Source organism: Scyliorhinus canicula, chromosome 6 (assembly GCF_902713615.1).
Source record: "Scyliorhinus canicula chromosome 6, sScyCan1.1, whole genome shotgun sequence".
Taxonomy (NCBI): domain Eukaryota; kingdom Metazoa; phylum Chordata; class Chondrichthyes; order Carcharhiniformes; family Scyliorhinidae; genus Scyliorhinus; species Scyliorhinus canicula.
In genome coordinates this window covers 78386086-78412287 of record NC_052151.1, presented here as the reverse complement: position 1 = coordinate 78412287, position 26202 = coordinate 78386086, and the positions used below count along the sequence as shown (strand labels likewise).

Sequence of the window (26202 nt, the reverse complement as noted above, 5' to 3'; positions counted from 1 at the left end):
TTCCTCATAAGACCTATCCTCCAAACTAAGCAGCATCCTGGCCCCTTTCCAATGCTTCCATATCCTTCCTATAATGAGGTGACCAGAACTGCACACAATACTCCAAATGTGGTCTCACCAGGGTCATGTATAGTTGCAGCATAACCCCGCGGCTCTTAAACTCAAGCCCCTTGTTATAAACGCTAACACAGTATAAGTCTTCTTCACGGCTCTATCCACTTGAGTGGCAACCTTCAGAGATCTGTGGACATGAACCCCAAAATCTCTCTGTTCCTCCACATTCCTCAGAAATCTGCCGTTGACCCTGTAGTCCGCATTCAAATGTTTCCTACCAAAATGAATCACCTCGCACTTATCAGAGTTAAATATATATTTTCAAAGACTACTGGGAAGAACTCAGGTTTGACCTGTGATCTCGTTAAGAGATGGGGGGCAAAAATAAATAAACATGCTTTCCTGTTCCCCAATGAAGTTTAATAACCCTAATTGGAAGGACATTTTTATCAACAGCAGTCAAGAAACAAGGTCAGATAATATCCTCTTTCGTTCAATATACCACCGACACTCTTTGTTTTGAGCTCATACTCTAATTCAGAAAGATACCAAAATGCACTCCAACCTTGTCGGACATCACAGAAAGACAGATCCTTCCCTTGCTCTGCATGTGGAAATTATCCAGCAGGAGCCCTTGGATAATCATCAGGAGCAACACGGCTGATTTTTCCCCCTCTTCTGCACAGATGGAGATCTATCTGGTGTCAATTTTAGTTAAGGCAGGTCAGCCAGAGAGCAGCACGGTGGCACAGTGGGTAGCACTGCTGCCTCACGGTGCCGAGGTCCCAGGCCCGATCCCGGCTCTGGGTCACCGTCCGTGTGGAGTCCGCACACCCTCCCAGCGTCTGCGTGGATTTCGCCCCCACAACTCAAACATGTGCAGGGTAGGTGGATTGACCTGGCCTATGATATCCCCCCTTTCTCCTCCTCTCCCCCCCCCATTGGTTTCAGCACCCTTCTTCTTCTCTTGTGGTTTCCCCATTTCCGCCCCCGGGTTGCGCAGTCCTTTGGCTCGTCATCTTTTTTTTTCTCCCTGCCTTACACCTCGTTGCTGGCCTCGACAGGTTTTGGAACAGGCCGGCGAACTGCCCCCAAGCGTCCAGGAAGCCTTCCTCTGACCCTCGGATGGCGTGTTTAATCTTCTCCAGGTGGAGAAATTCCAAGAGGTCAGCGAGCCAGTCTGCAGCTTTGGGTGCTGCTGCCGATCGCCAGCCGAGCAGGATTCTCCGGTGTGCGATTAGGGAAGCAAAAGCAAGGGCGTTGGCCCCCTTCCCCTTGTGTAGCTCTGGCTGATCCGATACTCTGAAGATTGCCACTATTGGGCATGGCTTCACCCTCACAACCTTGGACATTGCCTCGGAGAAGGCTGTCCAGAACCCAGCAAGCTTGGGGGCAAGCCCAAAACATGTGGGTGTGGTTGGCCGGGCTCCTCTGGCACCGTTCACATTTGTCCTCCACCTCCGGGAAGATCCTGCTCATTCGGGTTCTGGTCAGGGTGCGCTCTGTGAGTCCCACTCCTGGCCCAAACCGCTCCAGTACCTCAAGGGGGTAGCTCCATTCAACTCTGTCAAAGGCCTTTTCTGCGTCCATGGAGACAATGTCGTCTGGTGTTCTCTCCCCGGCAGGGTGGGGGGGGGGGGGGGGGGGGGGGGTGTCATTATCACATTCAGCAGCTGCCTGATGTTCGCAGTGAGCTGCCTACGCTTGACAAAGACCGTTTGTCCTCTGCAATCACATCTGGTACTCAGGCCTCCAGCCTTTTGGCCAGGACCTTTGCAAGTATTTTCGCATCCACGTTCAGCAGTGAAATGGGTCTGTACGATCCACATTCCGTCAGGTCCTTATCTTTTTATTAGTGAGATTGTGGCCTGCACTAGATTTGGGGGCAGGGTGCCCCCTGCCAGTGAGTCCGTGAACATGTCCCTTAGGTGTGGGGCCACGACTGGTGCAAATGTTTTGTAGAAGCCTGCCGGGAACCCGTCGGGTCCTGGTGCCTTCCCTGCCTGCATGGAGCTGGTGCTCTCCATGATTTCTCCCAGGTCTATTGGTTCTTCCAGCTCCCCCGTCTGTCTTCCCCCACCATTGGTAGTTCCAGTCTGTCTTGGAACTGTTTCATTCCCGCATCCCCGTCGGGGGGCTTGGAGGTGTAAAGTCTCCGGGAGGTCTCAAATGCCCGATTGACCTCCTTTGGCTCTGTTACCAGTCTGTCTTTGCCATCCTTAACCTGCGCTATTTTCCTCGTGGTTGCCTGCTTTACGACGAGTTTTAACATCTGTGTAACACAGTTCTGGCTTCACATTGAGATAATATCTGTGAAACGTACCTAGGTCGCAATTTATCTCCAAAAAGACTCCCGGAAGTCTTACTTGTCTTTTCTCCAGAGGCAAATTACCTTCTGATTCTGAACTGAAGCCAAGCTTTAGCCATTGCCTATTCACAATGGAGTATCAAATTATTTGGATCCAATAACCCAATCAAATCCTCCGGGCCAAAGGCTTATAAAAGAATATCACCAAATTTGTTTATGGGATGCCTGGCAGCAATACTTTGGTGATAACTTCATTCGTTCATATCTTTCCGTCATTGTAAACTTAAAAGAAAAATGCTGAGCAAACCTGAGGAGTGCTGAGGAAACCTTCGCCATCAGATACAAATTAAATATGAATGTCCACTTACCTCAAACGAGCCAGCACAACCTGCAGAAACATCAGCGCTGTGTTCAGTTCAGATTCCCTGCAGGCACGGTACAGCAAACTAAAACCTTCATTCAACAGCTTCTCTTCTGAAAGGTGTAGGCAGGAGCTCGTCTCGAATACCTCCTGAACAGCTTCAATATATGTCGAAAGCAATGGCCAGAGGGTCACTTTTCTGGTGTGGTCAGTGGTTTTCAGGTAGAACTCTTTCGTTACATTCTGAAAGTTAGTTGACAGCTTTGTAGCCAGAACACTAATGTCAACATTCTTCTCTTCATACATCAGAAGAAAAGCAAAGTAGCCCTTCCAAATCAATGATTGCTGGGCAATAGAGAGCTGGCTAGGTTTTAAAAGGTCCAGGAGCTCTGATACCCGGCTGACAACATCCTCTATCCCAGTCACTGCTGCAAGGACTAGAAAAAGGCTGAAGAAGTTCTGAAGTCCCAACTCGGTAAGTTCCTGCATTTTCCGTTGATGGAACTTGGAATAAATCCTGGAAAATTAAAGGGTTGCTTAGTTTCATTCAGTAGAAATAGAAACAAGTAAAATATTCTCAGCAGCACGTCTGGAATATTTCCAATACAATTGTAGGATTACCGAATGAAGATGCTGTAACTCCAGGTTGCACCACACAGCTATCAAAATCGTGAATTTACAAATTTAGAGATAAAATAGGTTTGCAAAGACTTAATGTCATTCAGTGGAAAAGCAAATTAACAATAAGCTTTTAGCCAGCTTCAAAAACGTAACCTTTCTCATTCCAAATAATTTGTTATTGTGTATAGACGTTACAAGCAAGACTTTCACATCAATAATCAAGTATCTGGGTTTCTCATTTTTCATTGCAATAAATATCTTTGACTATAAGGGATGGGATTTTGTTTGATAAATAAATATCAGAAGGAAGTGAGCTTTCAGATGTAGCGGGACTCAATACAAACCTCGCTGCTTAGTAATTAATATTCATTTGCTTTATCGGAGAGATGGTGGTGTACTGGCAATATCAGCGGAGTATTTATCCAGGGGCCCGAACTAATGGTCTGGGTACGCGGGTTTGAATCCCACCAGGGAGCTGGTGGAATTTAAATTCAATTAATATATCTGAATTGAAAACTAGTCTCCATAAGGGTGACCATGACAATTATCATTGATTGTTATAAAAAAAAAATGTCGTTTACTAATGTCCTTCAGAAGAGTAAATCTGCCATCTATACCCGGTCTGGCCTCCATGTGACTGCAGGGCCACAGCAATGTTGTTGACCTAACTGTCCTCCAAAATGGCCAAGCAAGCCACTCAGTTCAAGGGCAAATAGGGTTAGGGCAACAAATTCCGGCCTTGCCAGCAACACCTACATCCCATGATATAATAAAGAAAAATACCTACTTTTAGCAGATAAATTAATTTTAAAGTTTACATTTGCTCAGCTTTTCATGCAGATGTACAACACAAATACAGTGAGTTAACGATTGTGCCAGTTTTCCGCTCTTTGATAGATGTGAGGATCTCACTGAAAGATGTTTGAACAGCCTCGACCCAATCTTTTAACAGAAATCTTAATTGCCTAACAGATGTAGGGTGCAGAATTCAAAATGGGTGCAATAAGATCCAATCTCAACATTCAAGGTCCTGCATATCAGAGACACTAAAACACTTCCAAAGTAAAGTTAAGTATGGCCATTTTTTTCTGGTGGTTGGCCCCTTGGCTATGTTAATTAGGGACCTAACACCTGCTTTAAGACCCCTCTGCCAAAACTGGCCAGTAACCAAAACTGAATGGAGCGGTCTTTGTGACGGTGTTAAAAGAACAAGGTTTCTGGGGTAGAGTGTGTGGGGAAAAATAAGTCTTTTATTTGCAGCCTATTTTATTACCTTCCTTTCAGCTGTTTCCATGGGTGAGTCCCATTTGTGGCCTTTCCTTTCGTAATCTGCAGGGCCAGAATTCGGAGGAAGAACTGAAAACTATTCTGAGACTGGTACAAGTTGGGGCTTTGTTCACCACAGCAACAGGTCTTTGTAATTTCAAGCATAGATAAAGGAGATTTGCTCACACTGGCCAGCCCTTTCAAACCAAGCCAAGGAATGTTGAAGGCACTATTCTGTAACAACAGAGAGTGCACTGCAGTCAGCAATACTCAGGACATCCAAATACAACCCTCGAATATAAAACTTATTAAGTAAATAGCTTGATCTCTTAACACACAATAGACAAATCATTTAAAATACCATTTTCAAACTCATCCATGTGCATTTTTTAAAAATGCAGGAAACAAAAATATAACTTAACCACCATACCAATTTAAAAGATTGAAATCACACCTTCAAAATATAATTGGTTACATGAACATAAAAAATTACCAGATCTTTATTCAGATTAATAAAGCGCAAACATCTCATAATTAAAATCTACAATTCTCTCATGGCTGGAATTGCATGACTGCAACTGAAAATTCATTAAAAGAATGAGAAAACCATTGAGAGATGGTCAATATTTATTTGAGGTAGTGTTTATGTCTCTAAAGTCTAGATGCTGGCTTAGGTGGCTGATTCTAATTGAAAAACTAACATTCGTGTTGGTGGAAATCAACCTGACAGAAGTGGTAATACATTGGCTCAACAGGAGCAAATAAAGACCAGATGGCAATCAATGAAAGTGTAGGAATTTCGGAGCATATAAATAAATGCATTCTTCAAAACTATTTTCTATTTCGCATAGAGATACTCTGACGCGTTGCCACTTTGGTTCCTGCGCCTTAAGCTCACACAGCCTCTCTCTTTCTACTTGCTGTCTGTTATTCTCATCTATCGCCATCTCTATTTGTTTGGATGGAATAGAAGTTCCGTCAAATGGAAAACTTCATTCTGCAGTGTCCCCAAGTTATTTAATAAATGCAGATATGGGCAACCCGGTGGTGCAATTGGTTAGCACGGTTGCCTCACGGCGCCGAGGTCCCAGGTTCGATCCCGGCTCTGGATCACTGTCCGTGTGGAGTTAGCACATTCCTCCCGTGTTTGCGTGGGTTTCACCCCCACAACCCAAAGATGTGCAGGGTAGGTGGATTGGCCGGGCTAAATTGTCCCTTAATTGGAAAAAATGAATTGGATGCACTAAATTTATAAATAAATAAATGCAGATATATAATTATTATGCGCTCATCTTCCCTTGACTAGGCCAAAGCCCTGACCTCAGTTGGTTAACATATTAGGTCAGATCACAGAGAAAGCATCTCCTCACTCAATGGATGCCAATGGGCTGAGTCTGCTCCTGAAAGGCAATGCTGACAAAGGTAAAGTGCTCTGCTTCCAAGTGGCACTGTCATTATAATCCTTTGAATTCTGGTCCTCCAGATTATGAAAGGAAGGACACAAATTGGATGCACTCATGGAAACAGTTGAAAGGTAATAAAATGCAATGCAATAAGAGTCAGGAAGTAACGATGGAGCTGTATAGATGCTCATTAGGCCACAGCTGGAATACTGTACTGTGTGCAGTTCTGGTAGTCACACTGTAGGAAGGATGTGATTGCACTGGAGAGGGTGCAGAGGCGATTCACCAGGATGTTTTTTTTAAAATTTAGAGTACCCAATTATTTTTTCCAATTAACGGGCAATTTAGAGTGGCCAATCTACTTATCCTGCACATCTTTGGGTTGTCGGGGTGAAACCTACGCAGACACGTGGAGAATGTGCAAACTCCACACGGACAGTGACCCAGGGCCGGGATTCGAACCCGGATCCTCAGCGCCGTAGGCAGCAATGCTAACCACTGTGCCACCGTGCTGCCCGATTCACCAGGATGTTGTGTGGGCTGGAGCATTTAGGCTATGAAGAAAAGCTGGGGTTGTTATCCTTAGAGCTGAGAATACTGAGGGGGGACCTAATCGAAGTGTACAAAATTATGAGGGACATAGATAGGGTATATAGAAAGGAACTTTTCACCTTCGTAGAGGGATCAATAACCAGGGGGCATAGATTTAAGGTAAGGAGCAGGAGATTTAGAGGGGATTTGAGGACAAACCTTTTCACCCAGAGGGTGGTGGATACCTGGAACTCACTGCCTGAAAGGGTGGTAGAAGCAGTAATCCTCACAAATATTAAGAAGCATGTCAATGAGACTTGAAGCATCTTAATATACAAGGCTATGGACCAAGCGCTGAAAAATAGGAATAGAATAGATAGGTGCATGATGACAGACACAGACACGATGGACCGATGGCCTTCTCTTGGAGATATAAAAATCTATGTCTCTATAACTCATCAATTCAGCTAACCTAGCAAAACAAAAAGAGACCTAGGAACCAGAACAAACCACTGGAAAATCCTTCAGGAAAAATGACAGTGAAAGTTCCGAGAATATGCTCAACCTAAGTCCTGCATATGACTGCAGCAGGAAAGACTGAAATGTTCAGGAAGAGAGGATGATCCATCCCAGTTCGCTCTCGAGGCCCCCATCGTCACAGTTGCCAATTTTCAGACAAGCTGTTTCACATGGTGTGACATCAGGGCATGTATTGGCCACAGGAAGGCTACAGGTTCACAACAATATTCCAGCTGCAGTCATTTACTAACATGGTGGAAAATTGGAAACGACAGCAGCAAGGGACTCAAAACCAAAGTCAAAATGAATGGATCAATGCCAAAACGTTCCTGTTGCTGAAGTTACGACCAAGCAGAAAAGAAGATTTTTGGTGCTGCTGGAGGTCAGCCATCTCAGACTTGAGACAAGATTGCAGTTCCTCAGAGTAGTGTCCTAAACACAACAATCTTCAGGTGCTTCACCAAATGTCCTTCGCTCTTTCATTGGGTCAAAATGAGGATGTTCACTGATATTTGCAAAACTTTCAGCTCCAATGACAATCCTTAGATAATGAAACAGTCCATGCCCTCATGCAGCCTCATTAAGCTCTAGAGAACGCATGCTGATAGTCCAACCAGGCCAGTTTGTAACACGGCAGGCACCTGTAATATGGCAATTTGAGCTGATTGCCCAAGAGTTGCACTCATTTTCACTGATTTCTTTTTAAGGGCTGATACTAGCAGGCACACGGCCAGCTCAAATATCTTCTTACTCATTATGAGCAACACCATGGGGGGGGGTCTGTTGTAATAATGTAAAATTGAAATGTTATCTAAAACTATGCACAGCATGTATGACTTTAAAATGACAATTGAATTCAGTCCCAGCACCCTGATCAATTCTAATTGAAAATTACACTTAGTGTTGACACTGTGTGAAATTCCACAGGAGATCATTTAGGATAATACAAAATGAAAGCAATTTTACTATTTCAACTGTTTTCATTTGTTGTAATTATTTTATTTTTCTTCCAGTGAGGAATCAGAACTACTAACAGTTGTGAAAATGTACTCACCAGGTTTTTACTGTAATATTCCCAGAGTATAGAAACAGCATTCGGGTTAGTATCCCAGAGATCACACAATGTTAGGCAACATTGAACATGCATCCGTAAATGTTCTTCCAAGACAACAGTCTGAAATATTTGAGTCAGGAGATATGATCAAACAACAATTACAGACATTATCTTTATTGAAGTACGTGGGACTGGATTCTCCGCCAGGGGGATGCTCCGTTTTGCTGGCAACCCGGGGGTTTCCCGACAGCGTGGAGCTGCCCCACAATGGGAAACCCCATTGACCTGCCGGCGTAACGGAGAATCCCGCCGGCAGGGTGAAACAGAAATGTGGCGCGGCGGGGCGGAGAATCCAGCCCATGGATTTTGTGTTTCATTACAATGGTCACAAATAATATTTCACCAGGACTGCTCAGGATGTTTTGAGGATAGCTCTGTAGCATTTTTTTGGAGTTTAATTCTATTTACATGTTCCTTGAATGGTGCTTTGTAAGTATCCTTTGTCTGCTGAAAACATTGACAGGAGGGAGAATGATATTGTCTCCATATATTGCTGAATTTTAGAAAATATAGGCATTAACCCCAATTATATATGATAAACTTCATTTCAGAAAGCATGAATTGGCAAGTTTTTTGCCGAATTGGCATTGATGAAATTCTGGAAGGATTTTCTCACATATGCCGAAGGGCCTGGATAGATTGGGAAGCTGGACATGTAATAGATTCGATGAGCTGTCATTGAAGAAGGGGTTTAAAGGGTAAAAAAATGTACGTTCTGTTTCTTCTATTCACTTATTCATTTATGCTTTAATTTTTATTTGGTGCATAAAACCTAGCACTGTTAGTTGTATTTTGCAACGTGTCAAAGGCCAGAAAGACCTAATGGAACGTGAAATATTGTATAAAATTATTTGCCCTTCATTATCCTCAACATTCAAATATATTTCACCCAGGTATTGGGAGTGATGAAAATCCTCCAGGACACAAGTTGTAAGGGCTCACTTATGAGTGTTGTCAAAAGTATTTGGAGGAAAAAGGATGAATGAACCTAAAACATATGGAGAAAAAACAACAATCCCTGTCAGTGCCCTGATGACATTTCTTATATCACTAATGACAGCAATAGAAGCAAAATACTGCAGATCTGAAATAAAATAGGAGTAAAATACTGCAGATCTAAAATACAATAGGAGGGAGCAAAATACTGCAAACTGAAATAAAACAAACTGCTGGAAAATCACAGCAGGTCTGACACCATCTGTGGAGAGAGAAACAGAGTTAATGTTTCGAGCCCAATTTGGAAGATATTTAGACTTTATAAAATGAATATTCCATTTAAGCGTACTTACATACCTGATTATTTGAGGACCGTTTCAAAAGCTCTTCCATAAAACTCCAATTGCTCCCAATCTGTTTCTGTATTGCACAAATATATTAAAATGCATTAGCAGGTTCTGTAAATATGAAATTAAGCTCTTTATTAGAATATTAACCAGGCAGTACAGTGGGTAAAGGAGACCCTCTTTTCAACTCTCAACCCATGACACAAACATCTCCTCTCTCCTCTGGTTGAGAGAATCCAACACTCTTTGGTGAATCTCAATCTCAACCTCAATATGGTACCCATTTGCCAGATTATAAAGCTTGATGTGGGAAATGGACACATTTATATTGCTGCACGAAAGATTATTGTTACAAAGTTGGATTACATTTTTAAACTGTGAGGAAATGATACTTCACTCCAGGATTCCACTGGCCAATAGGTATTTTTTATATTAAAACAAACTCAGGGTTAAACACATTAACATCACAAAAACTTTTCAATTCAAGTTAAACAATTCTTAAAATAAAAGGAAGCCCTTTTTACTCCTGACTTATGTCGTCACTACCTCCAATTAAGCAAAGCCCATCGCAGGTAAAAAGCCACTTATAAATAAAGTTAGAAAACACAGGGCTACTTGCTGCACACACGTATAGACATTTCTTGAAAAGACAGCTTGAAGAGAGAGACCCTTTCAGGAAACAGCTTGCAGATACGTCTGTCTGTGTCAGACTACTGCTCAACCTGACAATCTCTGGCAAAAGTTGCTGCTCAACTTCAAGCTCTTAGCAGACTCCAAGCTAAACTGCCTTCTTCAGACCTGGCTCATCCTGTTAATTACATCATCTGTATCCCACTCAGATCCCCTGACTTGCTTATCTAAGTCTAACCACAACATAGATCATAGAATTTACAGTGCAGAAGGAGGCCATTCAGCCCATCGGGTCTGTACCGGCTCTTGGAAAGAGCACCCTAACCAAGGTCAACACCTCCAACCTATCCCCATATCCCAGTAACCCCACCCAACACTAAGGGCAATTGTGGACACTAAGGGCAATTTATCATGGCCAATCCACCTAACCTGCACATCTTTGGACTGTGGGAGAAAACCGGAGCACCCGGAGGAAACCCACGCACACACGGGGAGGATGTGCAGACTCCGCACAGACAGTGACCCAAGCCGGAATCGAACCTGGGACCCTGGAGCTGTGAAGCGATTGTGCTATCCACAATGCTACCGTGCTGCCCTGTCACATAACATACTCTCCAAGGAATCTTCAGCAATCGTAAAAAAATTCAATTAGACCTCTCTTTGTAAACACATTTTTAAAATAAATTTAGAGTAGCCAATTATTTTTCTTTTCCAATTAAGGGGCAATTTAGCATGGCCAATCCACCTAACCAGCACATCTTTAGGTTGTGGTGGTAAAGACCACGCAGAAATGGAGAGAATGTGCAAACACCACACGGACAGTGACCCAGAGCCAGGATTCAGACCCAGAGCCAGGATTCAAACCCGGGTCCTCAGCGCCGTAGTCCCAGTGCTAACCATTGCACCACATGCCGCTCTGTAAACACATATATGGCTGGAATGAATAATGATCTCACTTTAACTGCATCTTAATTGCACATTTTCAGACACACTGTCTGCTTGTAAGTTAAACCTGGATTTAAAAAAATATTCCTGCAACAGATATCTACATCAACCTAGGCTTTTAAAATCATACTGCAACAGAGATAAAATACAATCTATATAAAAATTATCTCCATTCATCACAACTTATAGATTCCTATCAACTGCTCCACCGGATACCAAGGACGTCCTCAATTGTCCACTTTTCTCTTGTCAGGGTAATGAACCACTGCAGTACTATTACTGGGTGCAAGGATGTAAGTTAAGACGGGGGCGGGGGGGCTTCTCCCTTGGGGAAAGGCCAGACTTCAACTCAGGTGCCATATCTGAGATTGGGAATTCATCATTTGAACAAATCTACTTTCAAGCATGGAACACATATTATTCTCCTGGGAATACAATACCATCATATATTCTCATTCTTATGTTTATTTGGCAGGAACAAATGGATAAAATATTTTTTATGCACCACAAGGTACACATTAGCAAAAATTGATCTGAATCTACTATATTGCATACATGTGATGTTACTGACATTTATTGTGACACAATCTCAAAGTAACATGTGCCACTACACAACAAGCTTCAATCAAAACACAGATCGCCTGCAAAAGTGTGTCAGATACAAAATATTATATCATGGGCATGAATATTGCATTAATTGTGTGAGGGCCTGGGTTGCAGTTAATTTGCATTGAGGAAGTATTTGAATGCTACTAAACAGACAAAGAAACACTAACATTGGACTTTGTTATAAATTGAAAATACCTCCATCAGTAAACAAAGATTTAACAAAACAACTAATTTGCTTTGCAAGTGGACTGCAGGAACAGCGAAGAGGACCATGGCGACATGCACAGGGTTTTACTGCTTAGAATACGATCTTCCTCCCAGCTAAACAACTGAGAAATGAAAATGCAGATACAATATAAAGATACTCTTATTCTGAATGACCAATGGTCTATCATACTGAAAGACACCTAGAAGGACCAGGATAGTAGATGCATGGGAAACTTAACCCTAACCACCATGTCCAAGTTCCCCTCCAAGCCAAACACATCCTGATTTACCAGGATGCTGGTCTGGACTGGAGGGCATGTCTTATGAAGACAGGTTGAGGGAGCTCGGGCTTTTCTCACTGGAGCGATGAAGGAAGAGAGGTGACTTGATAGAGGTGTACAAGGTGACGAGAGGCATAGAGAGACGCCAGAGACTTTTCTCCAGGGCGGAAATGGCTGTCACAAGGATACATAATTTTAAGGTGATTGGAGGAAGGTATAGGGGATATGTCAGAGATAGGTTCTTTACACAGAGAGTGTTGGGTGCGTGGAATGCACTGCCAGCATAGGTGGTGGAGTCAGAGTCATTAGGGACATTTAAGCCATTCTTGGACAGGCACATGGACAGCACTAAATTGAAGGAGTGTAGATTAGGTTGATCTTAGATTAGAATAAATGGTCGCACAACATCGTGGCTGAAGGGCCTATACTGTGCTGTACTGTTCTATTTTCTATGATTTGGAACTATATTGCCATTCCTTCACTGGAGCTGGGTCAAAATCCTGGAAATGCCACCCAAACAACACTGTGGATGATCCTACAACAGATGTATTGCATTGGTTCAAGAAAACAGCTCACCACCACTTTCTCAAAGGGCAGTTAAGGATGAGCAATAAATGTTCAAATCCATTGAAAGAATTAAAAAGAGCTTAAAGTTGCTCCTTTGCCAATAAAAGATATTGTAATTTCTCCTAACAGCCTCCAATACAGGTACGAGCCACTATTACAGTAACAATGCAATAATACATAATGCATACAACAATAACAGCAAATGCTCAAAATATTCCGAAGTCAGGCTCCATCTGTGAAGTGAGAAACAGAGTTAACATTTCAGATTGCTGGCTTGTCATCAGAACTGGAAAAAAGTTGGCAATGTAACTGGACTTAAGCACTTATGGAAGCAGGACAAGAGGATGGGAAGAGAGGAAAGGGAAGGTATGCGAAAGGATAGAAAGGAGTACGATTGATTAAATGGCAAAAGAGACAACTGTGCAAGGCAAAAGTGGAAGGCAATGCAACAAGTAAAAAAAACTCAAGGGTGTTTAAAGGCAGCAGCAGAAACATGACCTGCACCAAAAAAAAGCAGTGATTGTGGTACAAACGTTTCAACTTAATAATGTGTCTGGAAGACTAGAAGGTCCCGAATTGAAAGATAATGGGCTGGAATCTCCGTTTTTGGGTCTATGTCCCCACGCCGTCATGAAAACTGCTGTCTTTTACGCCAGGAAAACTGGCGTCAAAATGCCACAGATTCACCGTCTTGCAAGTAGCTGTCGTAGAGCTCACATGTCTAGCTGCCGATATGGCCCCAGCACTTTCGGGCCAGAAGCCACGCATGCGCATGCCGATGGCCTCCAGCGGCCGCACCGTACTCCATGGCAGACTCAGCTCGCGGACCTGGACCGCCAAAACAGTGCCCTGCATTGGCCGCTCGCTCGCCCCGGACCGCCCGCACACATAGCGCCCAGTCCCAAATGAAGCCCCTCCTGCTCTCCGATCGGACCTCCCCCAACTGTGGCGGCCCCAGACTGAGTCCGCAACTGCTGTGCGAGATTCCCAATCCATTGGGAATTCGGCCGGTCGGGAATGGCCTGAGGCAGTGGCTACTTGGCGCGGCGTACTGCCTAAGTCCACCAATTTTGGGAGGGCGGGGGGGGCAGAGAATAGTGAAACCGGCGCCGGTCTCGATTTCGTGCACCAAAAAGGATTCTCCGCACCATCGCCGAATGCAATTTCAGCATCAGGGGGGCGGAGTATCCAGCCGAAGGTGTTCGTTTCTTGAGCTTCCATTGAGTTTTGACAGAATAGGGTAGAAACCAAAGTCAGAATGGAAATGGGTCAGTAAATTAAAATGGCCTGAAACCTTGGGCAGCACAGTGGCGCAGTGGGTTAGCCCTGTTGCCTCACGGTGCTGAGGTCCCAGGTCCGATCCCGGTTCTGGGTCACTGTCCGTGTGGAGTTTGCACCTTCCCCCCCCCGTGTTTGCGTGGGTTTGCCCCCACAACCCAAAAGACGTGCAGAGTGGGTGAATTGGCCACACTAAATTAGTCCCTTAATTGGAAAAAAAATAATAAAAATTTAATTAGATGGTGATGTTCCACAAATCAATCACTCAGTCTGCTATTAATCTCCCAAATGTAGAGGTGAACAAACTGTGGGCAACAAACATAGAATACTGAACTGAAAGACGTAAAAGTAAATCACTGCTTCACCTGAAAGAAGTGTTTGGGGCCCTGAATAATGAGGTGGTGAAAGGAGAGTGCACTAGTATGGGAAGGTACTGTGGGAAAGGAGGAAGGTTAAGGGGATGGGCAGGGTGTTGCAGAGGAAATAGACCCCTCCCTCCACATTCCGAAAGGGTGGGGAAGATGTTTTTGGTGTTGGGAGAAATGGTTAAGGATGGTCTAGTGAATGTGGAGCCCAGTGGGGCAGAAAGTGAGGACAAAGGGAGTCTAATCATAGTCCCGGGAGGGAAAGGAAAGAGGTGAGAGCAGAAGTGCTTGAAATGGGTTGACCATTGGCAAAGAACCAGCCCTAATGTGGTAGGGTTGAGGGAAAAGGAAGACACATTAAAAGTCCTGGTGAGGACGGCTGCATTGTAAGAACAGATTCAATGAAGACTGAAGAATTGTGAGAATGGAACAGAATCCTTATAGGAAGCAGGGTGGGAGGGATTGCAATCCAGGTAGCTGTAGGGGTCAGTGAGCTTGTACAAATATTGATTGACAACCTATGCACAGAAATGGAGACATAAGAGCCAATGAGAGAGAAGCAAATGTCAGAGGTGGGACATGTGAAGGTGAGGGAAGAGTGAAAATTGGAAGCAAAGTTGCTACAGACAATTAAGGTCAGGAAACAGGAAAGGATTAAAGTGGCAAAGGGCATCAGAAAGATGATGAATGCAGAATCATAGAATTTACAGTGAAGGAGACATTCGACCCACCGAGTCCATACCAGCCATTGGAAACTCCTACTCCAAGCTCACCCTCCACCCTATCTCCATAATCCAGTAACCCCACCTAACCTTTTGGAGACTAAAGGGCCAATGCGCCTAACCTGCACATCTTTGGACTGTGGGAGGAAACCGGAGCACCCGGAGGAAACCAAAGCAGACACGGGGTGAAAGTGCAAACTCCACACAATCACCCGAGGCTGGAATTGAACCTGGGTCCCTGGAGGTGTGATGCAGCAATGCTACCACTGTGCTACCGTGATGCAGTTAGAAAGAGACTGGACAAGTTAAGAATGCAATAGTTCACAGAGGAAGAAATAAGTCTAATGAGTCTACCAGGACAGTTCTGTTTGTGGATGCTGGGAAGGAGGCAGAAACGGGTTCTACAAGGTGGAGATTGGGAGCCATGGGAGGTAGATCCCCCGAGGAAATGAAGTCAGTGACAGGCTTGGAGAGGATAGTTTGATGTACTGTGATGGAATTATGCTTCAGGGAAGGAGATGTCAGCTGGTTGGCCATTGACCTCTGCCTTGTTTCCTGCATTTCTGCTCTTGTCCCTTCCAGACCAATGATAGGACTCCCCTTGTTCTGTGCCAATTTCTGTTACCTACTTTCAACCTTCAACTCTCCACAAGTTGTTATTTGCAACAACTAAGCTTTACCAAGATCTAGAAATTGTAGCTCCCCTCCAACACAGAGCCTCGTTATTAAGTCTCTGAAGCAGCCAGAATAACGATATGCTGTGTTGAGCTTCATTTATCGGACCACCTGAGAAAAAGTAGTTAGAACAGTTCAACAAATTAAAAAGACCCACAGAATTCACACATCATTGCTGTGTACCTTCTCTTGGGTTATTCCATTCCGATCGAACGTGTAAAGCATTGTTAGGTGGGTAACCAACCACCAAATGAAGCCCTGGGGGTCCTTACAGTGAGTGGCATCACACAGACGGACACCTTCCACACCAGCGGCCTCTTGCAGCAGATTTCTGAAGTGAATGTTGCAGCAGCTCCAAAAGTTCTGCAATAGACAAAGAGAGTTTTAGTCATCTTCTCCTGGCTTCCAACAATTGCAGAAAGCAAAACCTGGCAACATATTAACCAAATAAAAGTAATGACATTTACCTTGTGAATAAAACTAATACAATAATACTTAGCTCACTGGGTAAATGTCTCAACTAATAAAATAACACAAGAGCCATCCTTATTGATTGAGATATTAGAGTAAAGAGCAACGTTGTTAACTAAACTATGGGAGCAATGAGGTTTATTAACACGATCTTCGTCCTGTTGCCTCTGGAACACAATCAAGATTAATTTTACATGGTTCAGTTAACTTTCTCTCATCACCATTGAAACAACACAGGTATCTGGACTGCATTTCAGCAAAGGAGTTATTATAGAAGGAATACTGTTGATGGTTCATTTATTGTTAATAACAAAGACAGGTTCACAGACCAGAGAAAGCACTGGTGCAGAAAGTGTATAAGCAGGTGAGGAATGGAAACTGCCGCTTAACGAGAACTAGATATGAGGTTTTGCTTGGGAGGATGGGAATTGAGTAATTGGATACTCAATTACCACAACACCAAGGATTAAGGCTAGTGGATAAGGGGATGAAGGCTAGTGGATAAGGGGATGAAGGCTAGTGGATAAGGGGATGAAGGCTAGTGAATAAGGGGATGAAGGATAGTGAATAAGGGGATGAAGGCTAGTGGATAAGGAGATGAAGGCTAGTGGATAAGGGGATGAAGGCTAGTGGATATGGGGATGAAGGCTAGTGGATAAAGGGATGAAGGCTAGTGAATAAGGGGATGAAGGCTAGTGGATAAGGGGATGAAGGCTAGTGGATGAGGGGATGAAGGCTAGTGGATAAGGGGATGAAGGCTAGTGGATAAGGGGATGAAGGCTAGTGAATAAGGGGATGAAGGCTAGTGGATAAGGGGATGAAGGCTAGTGGATAAGGGGATTAAGGCTAGTGAATAAGGGGATGAAGGCTAGTGGATAAGGGGATGAAGGCTAGTGAATAAGGGGATGAAGGCTAGTGGATAAGGGGATGAAGGCTAGTGGATAAGGGGATGAAGGCTAGTGAATAAGGGGATGAAGGCTAGTGAATAAGGGGATGAAGGCTAGTGAATAAGGAGATGAAAGCTAGTGAATAAGGGGATGAAGGCTAGTGAATAAGGGGATGAAGGCTAGTGAATAAGGGGATGAAGGCTAGTGGATAAGGGGATGAAGGCTAGTGGATAAGGGGATGAAGGCTAGTGAATAAGGGGATGAAGGCTAGTGAATAAGGGGATGAAGGCTAGTGAATAAGGAGATGAAGGCTAGTGAATAAGGGGATGAAGGCTAGTGAATAAGGGGATGAAGGCTAGTGAATAAGGGGATGAAGGCTAGTGGATAAGGGGATGAAGGCTAGTGAATAAGGGGATGAAGGCTAGTGAATAAGTGGATGAAGGCTAGTGAATAAAGAGATGAAGGCTAGTGGATAAGGGGATGAAGGCTAGTGAATAAGGGGATGAAGGCTAGTGGATAAGGGGGTGAAGGCTAGTGGATAAGGGGATGAAGGCTAGTGAATAAGGGGATGAAGGCTAGTGGATATGGGGATGAAGGCTAGTGGATAAGGGGATGAAGGCTAGTGGATAAGGGGATGAAGGCTAGTGGATAAGGGGATGAAGGCTAGTGGATAAGGGGATGAAGGCTAGTGGATAAGGGGATGAAGGCTAGTGGATAAGGGGATGAAGGCTAGTGAATAATGGGATGAAGTCTAGTGAATAAGTGGATGAAGGCTAGTGAATAAAGAGATGAAGGCTAGTGGATAAGGGGATGAAGGCTAGTGAATAAGGGGATGAAGGCTAGTGGATAAGGGGGTGAAGGCTAGTGGATAAGGGGATGAAGGCTAGTGGATAAGGGGATGAAGGCTAGTGGATAAGGGGATGAAGGCTAGTGTATAAGGGGATGAAGGCTAGTGAATAAGGGGATGAAGGCTAGTGGATATGGGGATGAAGGCTAGTGGATAAGGGGATGAAGGCTAGTGGATAAGGGGATGAAGGCTAGTGAATAAGGGGATGAAGGCTAGTGAATAAGGGGATGAAGGCTAGTGAATAAGGGGATGAAGGCTAGTGGATAAAGGTTGCCAGGCATCAGCCTATTGTATTCATTCTGCTTGATATCAAGAAACAGCTAAGCACATTGGAAACAATGAAGGCTATGGGCCCCAAGAAACATCACAGCTCCAGTTCTACTAGCCATGGCTCGAGACAAACTGCTCCAGAACATCTACAAAACTGGACAGAAACAAATAGTGGAAACATTCCTAGCGGCAGAAAGCAGGACAACGCCAATTCAGCCAATTACCACCCCATCAATCTACTGTCCGTCACCAACAAAATGACAGACGGTGTTACTGACAGTGCTATCAAGCAACATTCCCGCTCTTTTAATTTTCAATTGAGAGGCAATTTAGCGTGGCCAATTCAGACATAGGGCAAATTCCACATGGACAGTGACCCTGGGCTGGGATTGAACCCGGGTGCTCAGCGCAGACACAGGGAGAACGTGCACATTCGACACATACATAGTGACCCAAACCGGGAATCGAACCTGGACCACATGTGCAGTGAGGCAACAGTGCTAACACTGTGCATACCGTGATAGCCCTTGGGGAAACGTCAACGAAAAGCCCTATTGAAACTACACAGCCAGATGCTACTTTTTTTCTAGCCCATGCTGTCAATCAAAGCAGCCCAGCAGGGATTTTTCTTTTACCTCTCATTGATGCCTGAAACCTGTTTTATTTAAGCTTAAAGAGCTGGGCAATTTTAAAACATTTAGATCATGGCAAAATCGACCTTATAACCCTTATGAGCAGGGTGGCACGGTGGTGCAGTGGCTAGCACTGTTGCCTCACAGCGCCAAGGCCCCAGGAATGATCCCAGCCTCGGGCCACTGATCGTGTGGAGTTTGCACGTTCTTCCTGTGTCTGCGTGGGTCTCACTCCCACAACCTAAAAATGTGTAGGGTAGCTTGATTGGTCACGCCAAATTGCCTCTTAATTAGTGGGAAATAATGTCAATTTAAAAAAGCCTTATCGCTCTTTCAAGAATGTTTGCGCCATCAATAGGGAGGTCTTGTGGCACAATTGTAGCGCTCCTACCTCTGGACCAGAAGCTCTGGGTTCAAGTCCAAAGCCAGGACTTGTTGGCCACGCAAGAAGCATTGAGAATGTGGCTCATGGGCATGGGTAATTATCTCGGAACCAATCTACCACTTGGTCACGATTTGAAAAACAGTGGATGTGCGAAGATACGCTTAAATAATAGTGCATCAATTCGTGACTCCCAGACTGCAGTTCCTTGCAACAGCCAAAACGGGGATTTTGCATCCAGATCCTGCTGCCATTTTTAGAAGTCTGCAGACTCTTCCTGACTCCGCAAAGATCCAGTCCACAGTGTTCCTGGGAATTAAGTGAATTTTGAAGGCAAACTACATCTGGGAGCTGGGGGCCAGAACATTGTGTTGAAGGGTGAATGTAATCCCGGGAGGGAGAATGGCTGTTGAGATTGAGATAGTTTTGGGGGATATTACAGTTTTTTAGGTCAAATACCTATGAATTACAAAGTAACACCACTTTTAATGTGAACCATCTCTCACAAAAGTGAACTGGGGAGATGTTTTTGGAATTTGGAAGCATGCATAGAGATAACGTCGTAAGAACCTTTGCACTATTATTTGGAGATCTGGACTAGGAACAAAAGGTTTTACAAACCCCACAGAAATATCCTTTTTTTTAATATACCCTTCTTTTTTTTTTAAGTGTGTCTAATGTTTTGGGGATCAACCTTCCTTCAAAAATTCTGTTGGATGGGGTGTCTCTGTTAGGGGGAGGGGTGTCTCATTCAAATCAATGGCATTAACTGGCCCAAACATCCTGACTGAATCTCAATATCTTAAAAACCCTTAACTTATCAGATCTTTCACCTTAACTCATGCTTGCCACTTCTAGCCCCCAGCTTGATGCCTCCCATCCTGACTTACTGCCTCTCCCACTCATCACCTTCCCTCTGATGCTCTTGCATGCTTCGCGCTCTCTGACTCAACACCCACCATAGAACTTAGAACTCTTGAGAGCGCAGGGGGCCATTCGGCCAATCAAGTCTGCACCGACCCTCTGAAAGAGCACCCTTCCTAGGCCCACTCTCTCGCCCTATCATCGTAACCCCACCTAACCTGCACATCTTTGGACACTATGGGACAATTTACATAGCCAATCCACCTAACCTGCATATTGTTGGACTGCGGGAGGAAACCAGAGCACCCGGATGAAACCCATGCAGACACAGAGAGAAAGTCAAAACTCCACACAGCCAGCCACGTAAGGCTGGAATTGAACCCGGATCCCTGGTGCTGAGAGGCAGCAGTACTAACCACTGTGCCGCCCCTTCTTGCTGTTTCCCTCTTCCAAATCCTCACTTTGAGAGAGCTCACGAGATGGATGACAAGAGGGAGCAAGCGAGCAAGGGCTCGACAAGGTGCTGTGAGAGGCAAGGTTGAGAAGGGAAGCAGCAAGCGGCAGGGAGGTGGAAAATTGGAGGGTCAGGAAAGGAGGCGGCAAGTGAGAGGATTCCAGAGGGAGGCGGCAAGCAGGGCGGTCGGCAAGAGGAACTGCAAGTGGCAGGGAGGCAGAAGACGGAAGGGTCGGGAGGGAGACAGTGAGTAGGAGGGTTGTGGAGAGAGAGGTAGTCCATAAAGCATACGGCAAAGCATACACACACATAATGCTTGGACTGATGAGTTGCCAGTAGCATCCATGCCACACAGGTTCCAGGTAGCAACTACTTCCAATACGAGAATCCAACCTCCTCTCCTGACATTTAATGGCATTACCGTCATCAAATTCTCCACCATCCTGGGAATCACCACTGACCAGGAACTTCACTGAGACAGCTATTAAAATTTTGTTGCCATAAAGGTAGATCAGATGCTAGGTGTTGTGACGTGCGAGTTATTTATCGCTTCCGAAAGTCTCACCATCAGTTACAAGACACAAGTCAGGAACGTTATACAATAGTCTTCACTTGTATCGATGAACATAGCTCCAACACTCAAGAAACTTGGCACAATCCAGAACAAAGCATCCCACTTGATCAGCACCCCCTTCACCATGGCTGCATTGTGTGACCTTGACAGGATGCACGACAGCATCTAGGCAAGGCCTCTTCAACAGCACCTCTGAAATATATGGCTTCTCCTACTCGGTGTTCAAGGACAGCAGGCAAATCTGGGAACACCACCACTTCCAAGTCCCCTTCCAGTCACAGACCATTTTGACTTGCAAATATATTGTTGTTCCTTCACCAAAACTAGCTCATGGATGAATTAAAAAAAAAAAAATTTTATTGTCCTCCTTTTTCACATTTTCTCCAAAATTTACACCCAACAATAAACAATAATCAGTAACGAATGTAATGTCAATCCCCATATCAAAAACAACAATCCCATCCTCCCACCAAACCCCCAAACATTAACCCGCATGTTAACATAAAATATGACAAACAGGAATCAGGAATCATCCATAGTCACCATTTACACATACAGTCCCCCTCCCCCAACCCTCCCAGCCCCCAACCCACCTAATGTTCGATGTGATCCAATTCTCGAAAGTGCATAATGAATAACGTCCATGAATTGTAGAATCCCTCCACCCATCTCCTCAGTTCAAATTTGACCTTTTCAAGCGTCAAGAATTCCAGCAGGTCCCCCCGCCACGCCAGGACACTGGATGGAGAGGTTGATCTCCACCCTAACAGGATCCGCCTTCGGGCGATCAACGAGGCGAAGGCTACAACATCTGCCTCCGCGCCCGTTTCTAACCCCGGCTGGTCCAACATCCCGAATATGGCCTCCCGAGGGCTCGGGTCCAGTTTCACGTGTACCACTTTAGAGATTACCCTAAACATCTCCTTCCAGTAATCCTCCAGCTTTGGACAGGAGCAAAACATATGAACATGTTTTGCAGGCCCCCCCTCCCCCCTCAAAGAGCCGGCTCATCCTCGCGCTCTATACACCACCTTCAGCTGTATCAGCCCCAACCTCACACACGAGGTGGAGGCATTCACCCTCCGGAGCACCTCACACCAGAACCCCTCCTCCATATCCTCTCCCAGCTCTTCCTCCCACTTTGCCTTGATCTCTTCTAGCGCCGTCTTCTCCTCCTCCAAAATAGCCCCGTAAACCGCCGATACTACCCCCTCCTCCAGTCCCTGTCGTCAGCACCTCCTCCAGCAATATGGAAGCCGGCTCTACTGGGAAGCTCTGTATCACCTTTCTGGCAAAGTCTCGAACCTGCATGTATCTAAATATTTCCCCCTGCTCCAGTCCATACTTCACTCCCAGCTCCTTCAATCCCGCAAAACGACCCCCAAGAACCAAATCCTTCAGTGTCCTAATTCCTTTCTCCTCCCATTTCCAAAAATTTCCATCCCACTTCCTTGGCTCAAATCTATGGTTCCCCCGAATCGGTATTTCCCTCGACCCTGCCCCCAACCCAAAGTGCTGTCGACACTGCCTCCAAATTCTCAACTAAGCTATTACTACCGGACTCCCCGAGTATCTCCCCGGGGCCGTTGGGAGCGGCGCTGTCGCTAGCACCTTCAATCCCGACCCCCTTCCCAAACTCTCCTCCATTCTGACCCACTGGGAGTCAACGCCTCTGACCCAGCTCTGTACCTTCTCCACATTCGCCGCCCAGTAATAATACATCAGGTTCGGAAGACCCAAACCCCCTGCCTGCCATCCTCTCTGTAGTAGCACCTTTTTAATTCTGGCCACCTTCCCTCCCCATATGAACAAGGTAATCCCTTCAATCTCTCTAAAAAATGCCTTTGGCAGGAAAATCGGCAGGCATTGAAAAATAAACAGGAATCGCGGCAGCACATTCATTTTAACCGCCTGTACCCGACCCACCAGTGACCGAGGGAGACCATCCCACCTTGCCAGATCAGCTTTAACCCTCCCCACCAAACTAGAAATGTTGTACCTACGGAACCCCCCCCCAATCTCAAGAAACCTGCACCCCCAGGTATCTAAAGTGAGTCTCTGCCTTAAGGAATGGTAAACCCCCCATCCCTGTCCCCACCCCAATCCGAGACACCACAAAATATTCACTCTTGTCTACATTTAATTTGTACCCTGAGAAAGACCCAAACACCCGAAGCAGCTCCAGTATTCTCCCTATTGACACATTTGGTTCCGACAAATACTAACAAGTCATCAGCATACAAGGACACCATATGCTCTATCCCCGTCACCCCCCCCCCCCCCCCACCCCCCCTGTACTATCCCTTTCCATACCCCTGAATTTCTTAATGCGATGGCCAATGGCTCAAGCGCGAGTGCAAACAGCAGGGGGAACATAGGACATCCCTGCCTAGTCTCAACGTGGAGAGGAAAGTATTCTGAGCTGATGTTATTTGTGCAGACATTTACCTAGTCCACAAATCTGGGTCCAATTCCAAACCGCTCGAGAACTGCCATCAAGTACCCCCATTCTACCCGGTCATCGCTTTCTCGGCATCCAATGCCACAACCACATCTGTTAGCTCATGGATGAATTAACGTGCGACTAACATGCTGACATTGGAGCTGATGAGCTCAGGAGATGTAGCCCAGTAATTTCTCGATAGTAAACTTGGACACAGTAAGAAAGCTTGTGCGAAGAACTGCTGAGGGTCCACTCTTTGAAATAGTGCCAGTGCTTCATGCAGGAGCAGCACGGAAGCCAAGATAAAAAACATCAGGAACGTGGTGTAGAAAGCAAGGATGTAGAATCTTAGGTAACTGAGACGCCTTCTTGGAAAGAGACAGCTTATCCATTGGAGACACTAACAAAAGAATGTAACGTCAAAAAGAAAGATCCTTAAGCAAGCAAGTTGAGAAATGAAGGCCTATAGAAGCTGCTGAGGAAGGGTAAGATAGGGGCAATGAAGGAATACAGATTAGTAATGCTAAATATTAGGAAATTGTTGGTTAGACATCCAAGAAGAAAGTGAAGCAAAAGTATCAAGGTTGTAAGGATGAGGGTAAATTTTCGGCAAGAATTTTACATTACTCGAGTTGGCGCGCCCAACCTGGAAGTGTGTGATATCACACGACAAGACGTCGGGCCCGCGTCCCAACATCATCGTGCACTTACGTGGCATTTCAGTTAGTGGCACGCACGAGAGTTGGAAGCACAGCTGCCGACATTGAAGCAGGCAATTTAACCTCTTAAAAGGTCAATTGAAAGCAATCTTACATGATCCGTCTATTTTTACGCTTGACAGGTGGGTCCATGGACCAGGCAGCCATTATGTTTTAGCTGCAACCTTGATCCAGGGAGGGATGAAATGTCAGAGTTGAAATAAAATTTTAAAAGTGGTTTGTGTTTAAATGCCTAGACATGCTTGGCAGTATTTATCCACTGGGATTTAGTTTGCACAAGTCTGTGGCTCCCCGAGATAGTTCCGCAGCGGCTGTCTCCTTGAGGAAGCCCATTAGAAGTGCCAGCCTGCACCCTCCCTTTTCTCGGTGCCTGCCCTCTTCCTACTCTCTGCCAGCACTGAACCTTTCCCAGAATGCATTACATGCTGGCAGATCGGGGGCTGGAAGTGCGTTTCATGCCCACCTCCAGATCCGCTGAGTGCGCATCCAACAGGCTCAAAATCCAGGCCTTAGAATGGGGAAGAACTGACAGAAAGGTTTCAGAATGGGAGGGGGTATACTCAGATCAGTGTATTTTTTAACCTGTATGATTTGCATTGAGAAATTTAATGTCGTGAAATGTTGAGATGGTCCTAGATTGAGTAGAATGGTGGAATTGAGAAATTGCAAAATTAAATAAGTTTGGGGCTGGATTCTCTGTTCTGGAGTCCGAGTGCTCCTGCCAGTGGAGCCTCACTACTGATCTTTGCTGGCGCTCGGAACGGCTCCCAGATGCGGTTTCCTCTCCTTTTCCATGCACATTCATGCATGGCGGAGAACTCGTGGGATTCTGTCAGTCCTGGTAACGGGCCGCCATTTTGAGCAAGCGGCCCAATACTAATGTCTGCCGGCTGTGTGTCCCCCCCCCAACCGCTTATCTGCTGCCAAGTAGGGGCATCTTCCACCCCACCCCACCACCACGGGAATAATGGGTCACCATCACCCCCCACCCCCACAGCACACACATATGATGGTGACACAACAGACCCCCCCCCCCCCCAACGGAGACCTCCCTCCCATCAAAGATGCCAAAAGACAGTACTGGACCAAGCTCGAGTCCCAGGCTAGCCACACGGGACATAACGGGCTACAAGATGAAGGCATGTAAAATCAACAGCTCCAACGCACCCCTCCCTGATGAGCTCAACGCATTCTATACCCGCTTTGAGCAAGAGGTCAGGGACGGCACGCCCTCTACCCCAGAAGCTTTGGATGAACTTGTATCTGAGGTCACCATTGCAGATGTCAGAGCAGCCTTCTCGAAGGTCAACCCAGGGAAAGTCACTGGCCTGGATGGGGTACCCGGACGAGCGCTCAGGTCTTGCGTGGATCAGCTGGCGGGGATATTCGCAGACATCTTCAATCTCTCTTCACAACAACCTGAGGTCCCTATCTGCTTCAAGAAGACGACCATCATCCCTGTACCAAAGAAAAGCCAAGCAGCGTGCCTTAATGACTACTGTCCAGTGGCTCTGTCATCCATCATTATGAAGTGCTTCAAAAGGTTAGTCATGGCACGAATCAACTGCAGCCGCCCGGATTGCCTTGATCCACTACAGTTCGCCTACCACTGCAACAGCAGATACACAGCAGATGCCATCTCCCTGGTCCTGCACTCAACCCTGGAAGACCAAGATAACAAAGACACCTATGTCAGACTCCTATTTATTGACTACAGTTCAGCCTTCAACACCATTATTCCTACGAAACTCATCTCCAACTCCGTAGCCTGGGCCTCGGCTCCTCCCTCTGCATCTGGATCCTGAACTTCCTAACCCACAGGCCACAATCAGTAAGGATAGGCAACAACACCTTCTCCACCATCATCCTCAACACCGGTTGTGTCCTCAGCCTTCTACTATACTTTTTATACACCTGTGA

At 45.5% G+C, this 26202-nt stretch overlaps 1 protein-coding gene across 3 annotated transcripts in view; it reads right to left on the bottom strand.

Annotated features, from left to right (window-relative positions):
* Positions 1-26202, bottom strand: part of mms22l (MMS22-like, DNA repair protein) — a 214926-nt gene that overhangs the window by 111995 nt on the left and 76729 nt on the right. For all 3 annotated transcript variants that reach the window (XR_005460951.1, XM_038799546.1, XM_038799545.1), the window contains exons 10-14: positions 15923-16102; positions 9471-9533; positions 8118-8237; positions 4618-4844; positions 2731-3240 (exon numbers count right to left, since the gene is read on the bottom strand). Coding sequence is in view for 2 of the 3 variants with exons in the window: in XM_038799546.1 (XP_038655474.1) it covers positions 2731-3240; positions 4618-4844; positions 8118-8237; positions 9471-9533; positions 15923-16102 (1100 nt within the window). In the remaining variant the exon portion in view is untranslated. The remainder of the gene's footprint in view (positions 1-2730; positions 3241-4617; positions 4845-8117; positions 8238-9470; positions 9534-15922; positions 16103-26202) is intronic.